The sequence below is a fragment of the Pleurodeles waltl genome, chromosome 3_1, assembly GCF_031143425.1.
Source record: "Pleurodeles waltl isolate 20211129_DDA chromosome 3_1, aPleWal1.hap1.20221129, whole genome shotgun sequence".
NCBI classification, from domain to species: domain Eukaryota; kingdom Metazoa; phylum Chordata; class Amphibia; order Caudata; family Salamandridae; genus Pleurodeles; species Pleurodeles waltl.
The window spans coordinates 607,623,197-607,635,910 of record NC_090440.1 but is presented as its reverse complement, the minus strand read 5'-3'; the positions used below and the strand labels follow the sequence as shown (position 1 = coordinate 607,635,910).

Here is a 12,714-nt window from a genome sequence, read left to right as displayed (position 1 = left end):
TAAGAACATGTTAACATTACATTTCTAAATGTCCTACTTTTAGATACCATGCACTCCTCCTTGTTGACTATAAGGCCAACATAGAGGTGACCTACTATTTTTTAAAAAGGGAGTGTTCGACCTGTCTAAAGGGTTTATTATGATATGTCGAATTCCAGTATTTAAACTGCCATAGTCAGTTTACAGTAGTAGGCCTAAGGCCTGCAAGGAGAACCCTGTAAAATGGAGATAGTTTTGAAGTGAAATTGGTCTGCAGGTGAGGAACACATGAGATAGGTTTGACATAACATATTTGGAATTGCTAAAGGCTTTTCAGAAAAAGTGAGAGACGTTGAATACTTCATTCCCTTTCCCTATGTTCACCTATGGACACACACGAATATCTGCATTGTATAAATACCACATAAGTGTTTGCTCACCTTTTATCCTTCGTATCGTCACAACGTGCTTTCCTCTTTTAAGCTGTAAAATTCCATCCTGGCCAGGCATGAAGAAAATTCTCACACTTGTTGATGCCCCTTACTGTGCGGCTGAATGACCTCTGACCTGCAGGATCTGTACAGTGAGACTAAGGGCCATATTTATCATTTTTTCCATGCAAAGCAACGCAACAAGACACCTTGCTGCTCTGCACTGTGTGAAAGGGAGAGGGCAGGAATGCACCATATCTACCTAGATCTACTCTATTCTTGTGCTGAAGCACTTTTGGCTGCCTAACACCAACGCAGGCACCCTTGCACCATGGTGCAAAGGTACTTGCGTTGCTGGCAGAATTGTTTTTGAGCAGGAAGGGAAACCTTTCTGTGCAAAAACAATCCTTTGAAGCATTTTCCTTTTTCTACGTGTGCTGAACAATGCAGCACATGTTGAAAGAGGAAAAAACAAGAAAAATATACATATCATATTTCTGCTCATGATGCCTCCCCTGGGAAAGCATAGCGTTTCGAGGCATTCCTAGGTCAACCACTCATGATAAATCTGGGAATGAACCAGAATCCACAGGTGGATGTGTGGGAATACCCATGCCCCACCCATGGAACAACTACCTGGGTCAGTACGCAGGGCAGAAACTTCCGCTGCCTTGCATTACTTCAGATTTACAAAGCCATACAGGGCCACACAAGGTGGCCTTGCATGGCTTGGTAAATCTCTGTCTAGGTTTTGCGTCACCTTGCGTCCTCTTGGGAGGGTCAAGGGCATCGCAAACCTTTGATAACTATTGGCCCCAATCTCAGTACATGTTAAATATGCAAAGTCCCTTGCTTCCTAGGCAAATGCTACAGCATTTCAAAATGATTTATCTCCTTGACCAGCTTAATTTTTGTTCCTTGTTGATCTCACTTTTCGAACTTCACTGTCAGAAGCACCTATATTCTTTTGCAAATACCCTTCCTTGCCTTTCTGTGCAGTGATTATTTGAATATTTGAATATCATAAAAGCCTGCCACTTTCTTTTACTGCTTGTACCATGCGAGTACAAAAAATGATTTAGTGAATGGCCATCATCAGGACTAAATTACTTTGACCGAAGACACCAAACAGGTAAGTAATTAAAAAATTGACTGGTTGTATTTGTAGATAGAGGTGCCTCAGGGGGATAAGTTATCCTACTTGTAGTGGCTCAAGCACTGGCGGGAGGATCTACAATGTCATTCCCTTCTGGAGGCTATCCATGCTCCTATCTCCAGCTGCCAGGAAACATCCTGTGCAAGCCGGGTGATCCCCGCATCAATATTGCACCGAGAGCCCTTATTGTTTTAGTTCAGAATTTCTGACGCCGCACAGCTGGCCTTTGGCACGATATTGATGAGAGAATCACCCAGCTTGCACAGGATGTTGTCACTGTAGTGGATGGCACAATAGATGATGGACCTCACCTCTGATAAACAACTTCCAAGCCCTGAGTACCCTTTGGACCCTAGGGGTTAGATATACTGATTAGGACTACACCTATTCAATCATGTTTATTTGAGACTCACAGGAACTTTACTACTGCTCAGAAGGGTCAAAGTGCACAGAGGTCTATAGCCAGTAATCAATCAATCAATTATTTGTAGAGCACAGCTTATCACCCATGGGGTCTCAAGGTGCTGTAGTGGACATGCTGCTCAGTCGAAAAGACAGGTCTTGAGGTCTATCCTGATCTGCTTCAGCAAAGGAGCCTGTCTGATGTGGAGTGGAAGCGTGTTCCAAGTCTGCACTGAGAGATATGAGAAGGATCTGCCTCCACCTGTGCTCTTCCTGATTCACCAGGTTGGGGCGAGTTGGGAGGATCGCAGTTGTCTGGTGAGGGTGTAGAATGTGAGGCGGAGGTTAAGGTAGGCTGGTCTGATGTTGTGCAGTGCCTTGAAGGTGATGCGTTTGTTCATAGGAAGCCAGTGCAGGTCTCTAAGATGGGTGGAGATGTGGCTGTGGAGGGGGATCTCCAGGATGAGTCTGGCTGCTGCGTCTGGATTCTCTCGAGTCTTGCTTGTAACTTCTTTATAGAAGAGCATTGCCGTAGTCCAGTTTGCTGCTGACAAGTATGTGGGTGACAGTCCTTCTTGTCTTGGGGGGGATCCACTTGAAAATCTTCGGCAGGAGACAGTGAGTATGAAAGCATGATGACGAGATGGCGTTTAGGGGCAGAGTCATGGATGGTGTAGAGTCCAGGATGATGCCAAGGTTGTGTGCATGGTCAGTGGGAAGGAGGGCGTCTCCTTAGGCTGCTGGCCACCAGGTGTCATCCCTGGCAGAGGGGGTGGAGCCCAGGACGAGAATCTCAGTCTTGTCTGAGTGGAGCTTGAGGCAGCTGGCTTTCATCCAGGTGGCGACTGCTCTGAGTAAAAGTATAATGTCCAGCAAATTGCAAAAAATATGGGATGACCATACAGAAAAGGCGGAATTCATACAGTTATTATGGTTAAATACTGAGGGCCTGATTCCTAAGGGTAAATGTACACTGCATAAGTTTAGTTTTTTTATTGGTATTCACAAACTACAAGTTAATGGTAAGTTTATGACTAAAGAAACTCTGCAGTTGGGACAGAGTTCTACTGGTCTATCTTTCTATATGTGAAGCTCTCTGCCAAGACTACAGAGTCTCCACAGTCATAAACTTACTATTAATATGTAGCTTGTAAATACAAAATAAAGTAAACTTACACAAGTGTGTAAGTTTTCCTATGTAAATGAGCCCCAGACTCTTTTGGATTGCTGGATTTGTACTGAAAAGTAAGACTCCTATCCACAGTTTAGCTTAGGTTCGAAATATTGCTGTGTACTAGTGCTTTCTTTAACTACTAAAGGATTATCGAATCTCCCTACAGCCAGTAACACTAAGGGTCAAGCAGACAGCATTATTTCTAAGAGCTGGGCATGGTTCTAAATGTCTTGCTATTCTATTGTATATTATAGTTACTGTACATTTGCAACCTGGGATAGCCCACAGGAGCATCATATACTCCAGTTTTAGGCTACGGGATTGTCCATAGATGTGTGAAGTGTGGGGCCACATCGTGCTAAACTAATGATAACAACCCATCTGAGGCTTGCCCATCTCTGAAATTACTTAAAAATAACCATCGCTACAAAGATCCTCGAGGGAGTTATTTGTGAATGTTAGCTGTCATGCAAGACTGTATTCCAACCAGCACACAAAATCCTAAACTTAATAGGGCCAAAGAATGCAAGAACCACATATTTCAACTAGTGAGTGATGTACTGACAGGGTACTGCTTGACATGCTGCATACTATACTTCCAGAGAATAAGCAAGCAAATTTCATTCCCCAGGTACAAACAAGGGTATCTCTTGTTTGTGCCTGTCATGACCAGGAATGACCTTGGGCCAGAACCTTCCTTCAAAGCAATCAACAAGTTAAGATCTCACTATGTGCCTCATCCAGAACACCACACTGCCAATCCCAACAATCACCCCCAGGCCTAACAACACAAAAGCTCACATAGCATCCTCACAGCACAGAGATCCAATATCATACACATACTGCTAACCACTACACCTTACGTCTACTGAACACACACTTAATCTCATGTTAATCAGTGCAAACTCTTGAGTATACCGTCCTCCAGACATTGCACACCTCATTCTCCATTGCAACATTGATACATTCTTCATCATAGAAACATGGCTCACTTGCACATCTTCATACATCTTACACATTCCTCTTCATACAACTGTAGTCTCTCCACATAATATGCATTTAACTGATGACATCAGCCAGAGCCAACTATTAAAGCAACCCCATCAATAAAGCTCCTAACAGAAACAGAACACTCTTAAAAAATTGACAGTACATCAACACCTACAACAACACTATCCTACACGTCACAGACAAGTGTAATACCATCAGCCACTTCTGAAATGAAAAAAAAAGCAATCCAACAGCAGAACAACAACACAAAACCTGTTCTCCTCTGACACCCACTCCTCATCACTATATTTCAAATGGTCATACTTCAAACCCCTTTCTCCCAAAGACCTAAAGACCTTGTCCACTCCCTCAAAGCTACCACCTACGAAGATGTGCCTCCCTTACTCAAGGCATGCTCCATAAAGCTCTCAAAAGAGACCAGATCCCTCCCCTCTGAAGAAATCCATACTAGACTCCGACAACTTTGCCAACTACACGATCATGAGTCTATGCATAACTACAAAATCACACTAACCATCTTCTCCAGGACGATCAAGCCAGCTTGAGATCATGCTGCAGCTTGGAAAAAGCAATTGAACAAATGATAGACAATGTCCCCTGATCACAAATAAAGAAGACCTCTGCCCCCTTGATATTACTGAACCTCTAAGCTGTCTTCAACATTGTTGATTATCCCACCCTTATCATCACCCTGAAGTCTCAAATGGAATGAGTGGAAACACCCAAACTCTTGTTTGTTGACATGGCACCTCCAGATCCCAGAAGATCCCAAACCACCTGAGGTATTCCTCAGGGAAGATGGATCTTGTACCCTGACATTTTCAAACTGTTCATGGATCTTCCATGGAGTTCTATTTAGATAACAATATCAAAATGTACCATAGTGTCAAGCAACTGTATTTGAATGTCTCTTTTGTTCCAGCCTACTTGCACCTTACCCAGACCTCATTGCCCAGCACCTACCTGAAACTTAACCTTGCCAAAACCAAGAATAATCAAGAGTACCAAGCAACAGCTAGTCTAAACCTGGCTCACAACATGACCATGGACAAATATGAACCCAACTTTCACCCCTTGCCACTTTGATTTAAACTGGATTCCAATTCCATCCTTAGGGAACACATAAAAAACAAAGATGGGCTTGTACTGTTGCGTAGGTTCTCATTAGGGTAATGAGGCTACTGGATTGGGGCGGTAGGATCGCCTAGGTTGTGGGTACGGAGCACAATTCCACACCTGGTGACACTTGTCAGCCTAATCCGGGGTTTCCAGCTAACTAGCAGCGCCCATTTCTGACCGAGATGATTTTGGCAACCAAGCTCATGGTACAATAGACTCCCAAGGGAATCGTGGTATATCAGATCGTATCCTGTTCTCTCAGTTACCAAGATCTCTCTCAGGCAACAGAGGCAGAATATATTTAAATAAGCATTTAATAAAATATCTGCATCTTAGATAAAAGCAGGTGCATGCCAATAACGAGTATAATGAAAGACAAGAGGAGCAGGCATGTGACTAAAAGTGCAAAACACCAGAACAGCCCTACCATACTGTCTAAACAGGGGAGTGGATCTAAAACCCCCACCCTGCGCTAAGTATGAGCACAGCATACTAAGCCTAATCTGCCCTTCGAGTTTCCCCCTGGAAGAACATCATCTCTCATACCTTGAGAAGAGGCCTGAAGTCTATAAAGACACAGTCCCCATCTGGATGAGGGTTGGGTCGTCTAAGCAGGTAGCTGTAGTGAAGCTTGTGGCAATCAGCATACAGTCGTGGTCATCTGGCTGGAATCTCCCTCTAACGTGTCTAGGACACAGGGGTGTTTTATAGAAAGATTGTGATGGGCTGTATAACCTATTCATGAAAGTTGACTTTCTAAGAAATAGTCCCTGCGTATGAGTACATTGTTTTCTGTGAATGCAGGAGACACAGCATCCCACATTTGTCAGCAACCCCATCTGACTGTAGCCTTGGAAAGGCACAAAGTGAACTACATGTCCTACCAAGAATGCAATGCTTTCCTAGGCGAAAGGACAAAAAGATAAAGAGAAATAAAACAGCACCACAAACAAAGCTCTTGCTAGAAAAATAAAGCAAAGCTGAATAAAATGTAGGCGGATGAAAGTGCACAGCTGCAGGCCTTGTTAGCTAAAATAACATGCCTAAAACATGGCTATAATAGCTAAACAACATAAACAAAGTGAAAGCATTCCTTCCAGAAAGAGACTCCATAACTGCCGTTGCATCTGGGTGTTGGCCATGCCAGATTTCAAACTGGCCTTACTTATGAGTATTCTACATGCAGCAGCACACCTCACCAAGAGTTTGAAGTAGTCTGATCATTTCAACCCCTCCCTGATGCAACTCCATTGCAGCCTTTACAAGACACATAGGGGCATATTTACGAGCTCTTCTGCACCGCTGGAGCATCACTTTTAGTGACGGTCCAGAGATGGTCACTGCAGGGCAATATTTAAACAGCCACGTAAAGCCACCCTGGGACAGGGAAGCTTGCCATCGGTGTCCCTTCCTGCATAAAAACAATCATCCCTGCAACACAGGCACTCTTGCACCATAGTGCAAGGGTACTTACTTTGGTGCATGGAAGCCCATTGTGTGCCAGCATAGGAGAAAAGGACAGGAATGTGCCTTGTCTTATAGATACAGCACATTCCTGCCCTTTTCTTTTGGTTCAGGGCAGCGCAGCAAGAAGGTTTGGGTGCTGCCATGCCCACTATCTTCAAAATCAGCTGCATCGTCTACAAAGCCATCACAACTGGCAGTACTCCCTATCTGGCTGTCAAGTTCACCTTCTCCGCTGGCTCTCACCATGCCTGCACACAGGACACATGAGCAGATTGTCTGTTTCATGAAGTCTTGTCATTTTCTTAGCCCATTTTTCAAATATAAGCGGGTCTGCCTTCATTATAATGAATATCAGAATAGTTTAGATGTTAGAGAGGCCTTTTTGTGTCTGAGGGTGTATCAAACAGAGCTAAAATTGCATCCACTACAACTTCTACCTGGACCAGTTACTCTACGATATTAAAAAGATATGCACAAATTCACAAAGAAGAGGGCAGATGTAGAACATATGCATCCATTTGCCTTCTGCCTGATTGGTGCACCTCAGGCACCATGGACACACACAAAATCCAATTTTGCATAAAACTGTTGGTGTTAAATACAGATACTATTTACAGTAATAATGCATACAAATGAAATTGATGTCCATCAATACTGAGACGTTGAGCTTGTTGACACTCTTCCGGTTCTGTTGAGTTAATGTAATACAGCTTCACTAGCCTATTGGTGTTTTATCAAAAACATCATCCTGTGTATGGCTCTCTGGAAATCCAATACTACCTTCCTATACCATTTAACCTGGAGCTCAATAATCTCTGAATTATCCTAGCAGAACAGTTTAACTAATTCAATTTGATCATATTCATAGAACCAACTAGTTGCACAAAGGACATCAAAAGCCATCTGTTCTGAGTACCCCCTTGCTTGAAAAACCATTTGTGTTGCCCTCAAGTTGTTTGTTAAGAAAATAATCATTAACATGGAAATACCATGATCCTTGCATATTTTGATTATTTGAGAAGTCATATATTAACGATGGGGCTTATATCAATTAGTCTGATGTGAGAATTTACTGGATAGATACTAAAAAATGTATAGAATAGAGCTTCTCTTTTGAAGAACGTAGATAACATCTTACATCAAACCTCTTTGGGATCTTCGGCGATGTAAGAGGACATGATTGCTAGTTTTAGCATTTTCTTGGCAACTTTGTTAACAAGCACTTTCAGTGGGTTTCAGGAAACCGATCTACTACAACTGGCAAAAGTGGTGAAATAATACAGTTTGAAGCTCAGTATGGCCATCCCACCTAATTCCTTTGGCAGACAACAGCATCTGTTTCCCCAAGATTAAGGTAGTTATGCTGGAGTTTATAAAAACAAAAACATTAGCAGCCAAGGTTCTGATGGTGTAATCCTTTCTACGCCCAGAACCTAAACTTTAGCCCATCCAAGCTCAGGCTGTCTATCCCATTCCCTGCATGAGCCACCACCGGAGAATGTGGTGAGGAGGAAGTGCCTGTCTATATCTACCTACACACAGACATTACTAGTCACCTGCTATATTATAAGGTAGACTGAATGTATCTTTTCTTCTACGTGAACGCCCTGTTTTTTCTGAACTAATGCCTTCTAGTTCGGAAGCCTACGTTGTAGGTAAGAAATCTCAACATACGAATTCAAGCAGTACATAAACAGATAACTAGATTGGTGTAAAGTTGCAATCTGGTTGACCAAGGGAGTTTTGAAGCAGCTTTATAAGTGACCACTTCTTCTCCTAACTCACCATTTGAGGCATTTGTTGCAGGAAGTCACCTTCGCCCCCACACTGTAGAAATTGTTATCTTCGTCATAACAGCCACACTGGTTTACACACGTCTTGGTAGTCTCCTCCAGGTAGGGTTTGTCATTTGGACATTTGGGGTAACAGCCTGAAACAAAAAACATGGGTTATAGTTAACACTCCAACACTTTAAAAAATTATCTTGTCTGTATACATGACTTCTGGCAGAAGGCCACAAGAGATCTAATTTCCTGGCTCATACACTATTAATGAGAGTAACAGTTCAGTTCTGTAATGGGCATGGACAATTGTTGTGGAAGAGAGACTCTTCGTAGCAGAAGCCTCAAGTGTCTACAAGAATTGTAGAAGGCCTCTCACTGGGTACTTCAGATGGGGGAAAAGGTGCACAGTGCATGTTCATAGTAATGTCTGGGTCCTAACAGGTATGGGTGAGGGCATGCTTCATGGGCACTTCAGGCAAGGTGACTGGACATTAGACAAGACCTCACTCAGGGGAGGCTATGGACAGTGGTGAAAAAAGCCCTCACCAAACCACTCCATCTGAAAAAGCATTCCACACTTTTTGGCTAGAAAGGGCTTCTGATGCCTTTCACACAGGAAGGCTCAGTTGAAGACCTTCTCATCTGTGACTCAGCTTGGTCTGCCAACTGTCACCATCTGTCCACAGCCAGCAACCGCACATAGGTTAGTCTTCAAATCGCACTTGTCTCAACTTTCCATTGCATTAAGTGAGCTGCGCACGGTACAAGGCTATACACATATTTCAGGTAAACCTGGACAGAAAAAGTGCAAGCCATCTTGCCTACAGGCGTAATTCATTTGGAGGCAGCCTCCTTCAGGAGCACAGCAGCCACAGATGAAAACTACTACTGCATAAGGACAATGTTTGAGGCAACGGCCCAGCCACCCTCATTTGCTATAGCCCCTCACATATTTCCCCGTTCTGACATGGCTGCTGCACGTCTGTTGAATTGTTTAGTTCATCACATAGTTACCCCTCCTGAAGTGGCTAGGGCAGATGACTGTTAACTGCTCAATTGAAAATGGCTACTAGATCATGCTTCTTCTCCCTCACATAATATAGGTTTCCTAAGTTAGGGCAACCTAGAGAACTGGTGCAAAATGAGACCTCGCCTATGTCTCACCAGTATACTGTCACAAAAAAACCAACCTGAACAAAGAAACAAGGAACAATTCTAATCCCTTTGGACCACTACAATTGGCAGGTTTAATTTTTTATGTGTGGTACTACATGCTGATCTGCTGATTTGTATCCCTAGATGGGTAAACTCCACTGTATTCCAGTGAGAGAGAACACATTTTATTAATATATTAGTGGCACAGAAGTTAGCATATGCTCACTAATTAACCTAGATTTAAAGGCCTAACAGAGAAAATAACAAAAAATGAAATGTTCACTTTTGACTTATGGTGGATCAAATGGCCGCCATTCGTATTAGACATTACGTTTTAACATGAAAGATATTACTGCATTTATAATAAATGAAGTACTAAATGAATTAACGTTTAGAGTGTTTTAATTAGATGAATATTAGAAAGAAAGTATTAAATGAACGTGGATTATTCGTACTTATATTAATATAAATGGATTTTACTAACATGAGTTACATGTGTGCAGAAAAATAAATGTTGTAAATAATGTTTGCAATAAAATGATTTGTTTTGCATATTTGATTTTGATTGTAAGGTGCGCAATAGGTTTAAAAAAAAATAAAAAAATTGTATCAATGTGTATTAGGGCTTTCTTAGCTTGACTAGGCCTGAAAGATTTAGTTTGCAGCAGTAGAGGAAAATTACTTATTTATTGTGTTCCCTCTGACCTGAACTCTTTCCCTAGGTTGCTGACATGTTTCAATGTTAACTATGTAACAATATTTGTTCTAGCTGCCAAATAAGACAGGAAACTCATGATTCTCATGGGAAATGTGATTTGTTTATTTTGTGTATCGCGAGAAAGGATTTGAAGTAACAAACAACTAAAAAATGTATTATTTTGTCAGAACTGTGTGAAATCATTGAAAAGACAATGCACTTTTGCTGAGAAAATCTGGAATGTTTCAAATGTGATGGTGCCATTGGCAGCTATTGGACACTGAGGGGGTGATTCCGACTCACGCGGCCAAAATAGCGCTGCCCCCATTCAGACATTCCCGCTGGGCCGGCGGGCGCTAACCATGTTAGCGCCCTCCGGCCCAGCGGGAATGGGGGCCGCAACACAGGAGCCGGCTCCAAATGGAGCCGGCGGTGTTGCGGCTGTGCGACGGGTGCAGTTGCACCCGTCGCGCTTTTCACTGTCTGCTAGGCAGACAGTGAAAAGCTTAATGGGGCCCTGTTAGGGGGCCCCTGCACTGCCAATGCCAGTGGCATAGGCAGTGAAGGGCCCCCCAGGGGCCCCAGGACACCCCGTACCGCCAGCCTCTTCCTGGTGGTGAAAACCGCCAGAAACAGGCTGGCGGTACGGGGGTCAGAATCCTCAGGGCAGCGCTGCCCTGGCGGATTCTCCAAGCCGGGGCAAAAACGGCAGGAAACCGCCGGCCCCGGCAATCCGACCGCAGCGATATTGAATGGGAAGCACCACCAGCCTGTTGGCGGTGCTTCCGTCATTCGTGGCGGGTCAGAATGACCCCCTGAATCTTGTGCGCAAAGATGAGCCCACCTGATGGACCAATCAACAGACGATGAATGTTCCTAGTTAGCGAGGAACTTTGGAGAGCTTGGAGTTAGTTCGAGCCTGTCTTGATGCACTAATGATGCACAGCTGCTCTCTGCTTTTTCTAAATCCCTATACCCCTTAGCTATATTCTGGAGAATAAAGTCATAATTTTAATTGCTCCATGTGCTTATGCTGTTCAGTACTAATATGCCCAACTAATTCTGAACTGCTGACTTATCCTATGTGCAGCCCGTGTTTTGCACTGTCCTGATGCTGATGCCAGCTGACGTCCGGAGAAGGTGAACGCTCTAGCTGATAAAGTACTTCTGTCTGCTGTCCTATGAGGAGAGGTATAAATAAATGTTGTTTCTTGTTTTCCTTTTCATCTTAGATATTTACACCAGCATATTTTATATAGAGTATTAGATGATTTTTCGAAATTATTTTGGCCTGTTCTTTTTGCTTTTGCCAGCATGTGTTAGCCCATCGCCCACACATGCAAGTCTGAATTAGCGTTAGAGTAAAGATGGCCCAGTCCTGAAATCTGAATGTTATTGATTGTATTTTGATGATTTACTGATGTCACCATCATCTGCTTTGAAATCTGATATTAATGTGCATATCGTGGTTTTGCTAATTTATGTTATTCATTTAGAGTGTTTAAAAGTGCTGATGTTTAGTAGGCTGGATCTCTTTAGACGTTTTGTCAGCCTATGTTTTTCATGTATGTTTATATCTTAATTTTGCGCGATGTATAGATTACATTGATTTTGGGATCGTAATCTTAGAAATTTTAAAAAGTTTGAAGTCTGATTTTGTGTTAAATTGTTCATGGCGTCCAGAATTGCTCATGGTTTTATGTTATTGATCTATGATTGAATGAATCTGACTACTATACTTTTCACCAAGTCCAAAGATCCAGTTGACCTCTAATAGTGGGAATAGTGATGGTGTCTTACCAACACGCTTGTGGTTTTTGATCCTGAGGTTGGAAAAAGACCGACACGAGCGTGCCAGCAGTTTTTGGTAGCAGAGTTATGGTTATGTCCTGTGAGGAGGAGAGTCAGAATTTGCCCACATTGTGAGTTGTTTTTGGTGTAGTGTAGGATTTGATGAAATTCCAGAGTTGAGTTACAAGTGAACGGTACAAGTTTGAGTAGGGTTTGTGCTTGTAATGCTTTGGCTAAATTGCAGTGCAGTGTGATGTACGAAGTGAGTAGGGAGTTTGCGTACCCCAGGTAATTGAGTAGGGAGTTTGCGTACTTCAAGTAAGAGAGTGAGGAGTTGGCAAACTCCAAGTGAATGTTGCTCTTTGTGCCACAAAAAGTCCAAGTAGTTGTTGTTGTTAACGGGTCCAGTGAGGCCTAAGACTCGTGAGCATTGTATAAGTTTATGGAGACACTTGGTTAATTTATTGTTTGCAGTGAGGTGTTGGTTGATTGAGCCCTGTCAGTAATACCAGTGGAATTCCCTTAAGTGTGTGAGTTGTTGGTTGGTA

General features: G+C 42.9%; 1 protein-coding gene across 1 annotated transcript in view; it reads right to left on the bottom strand.

Annotated features, from left to right (window-relative positions):
* Positions 1-12,714, bottom strand: part of LOC138284363 (mucin-2-like) — a 1,502,605-nt gene that overhangs the window by 840,812 nt on the left and 649,079 nt on the right. The window contains exon 27 of the mRNA XM_069223056.1: positions 8,525-8,669. Within this exon, the coding sequence (XP_069079157.1) occupies positions 8,525-8,669 (145 nt within the window). The remainder of the gene's footprint in view (positions 1-8,524; positions 8,670-12,714) is intronic.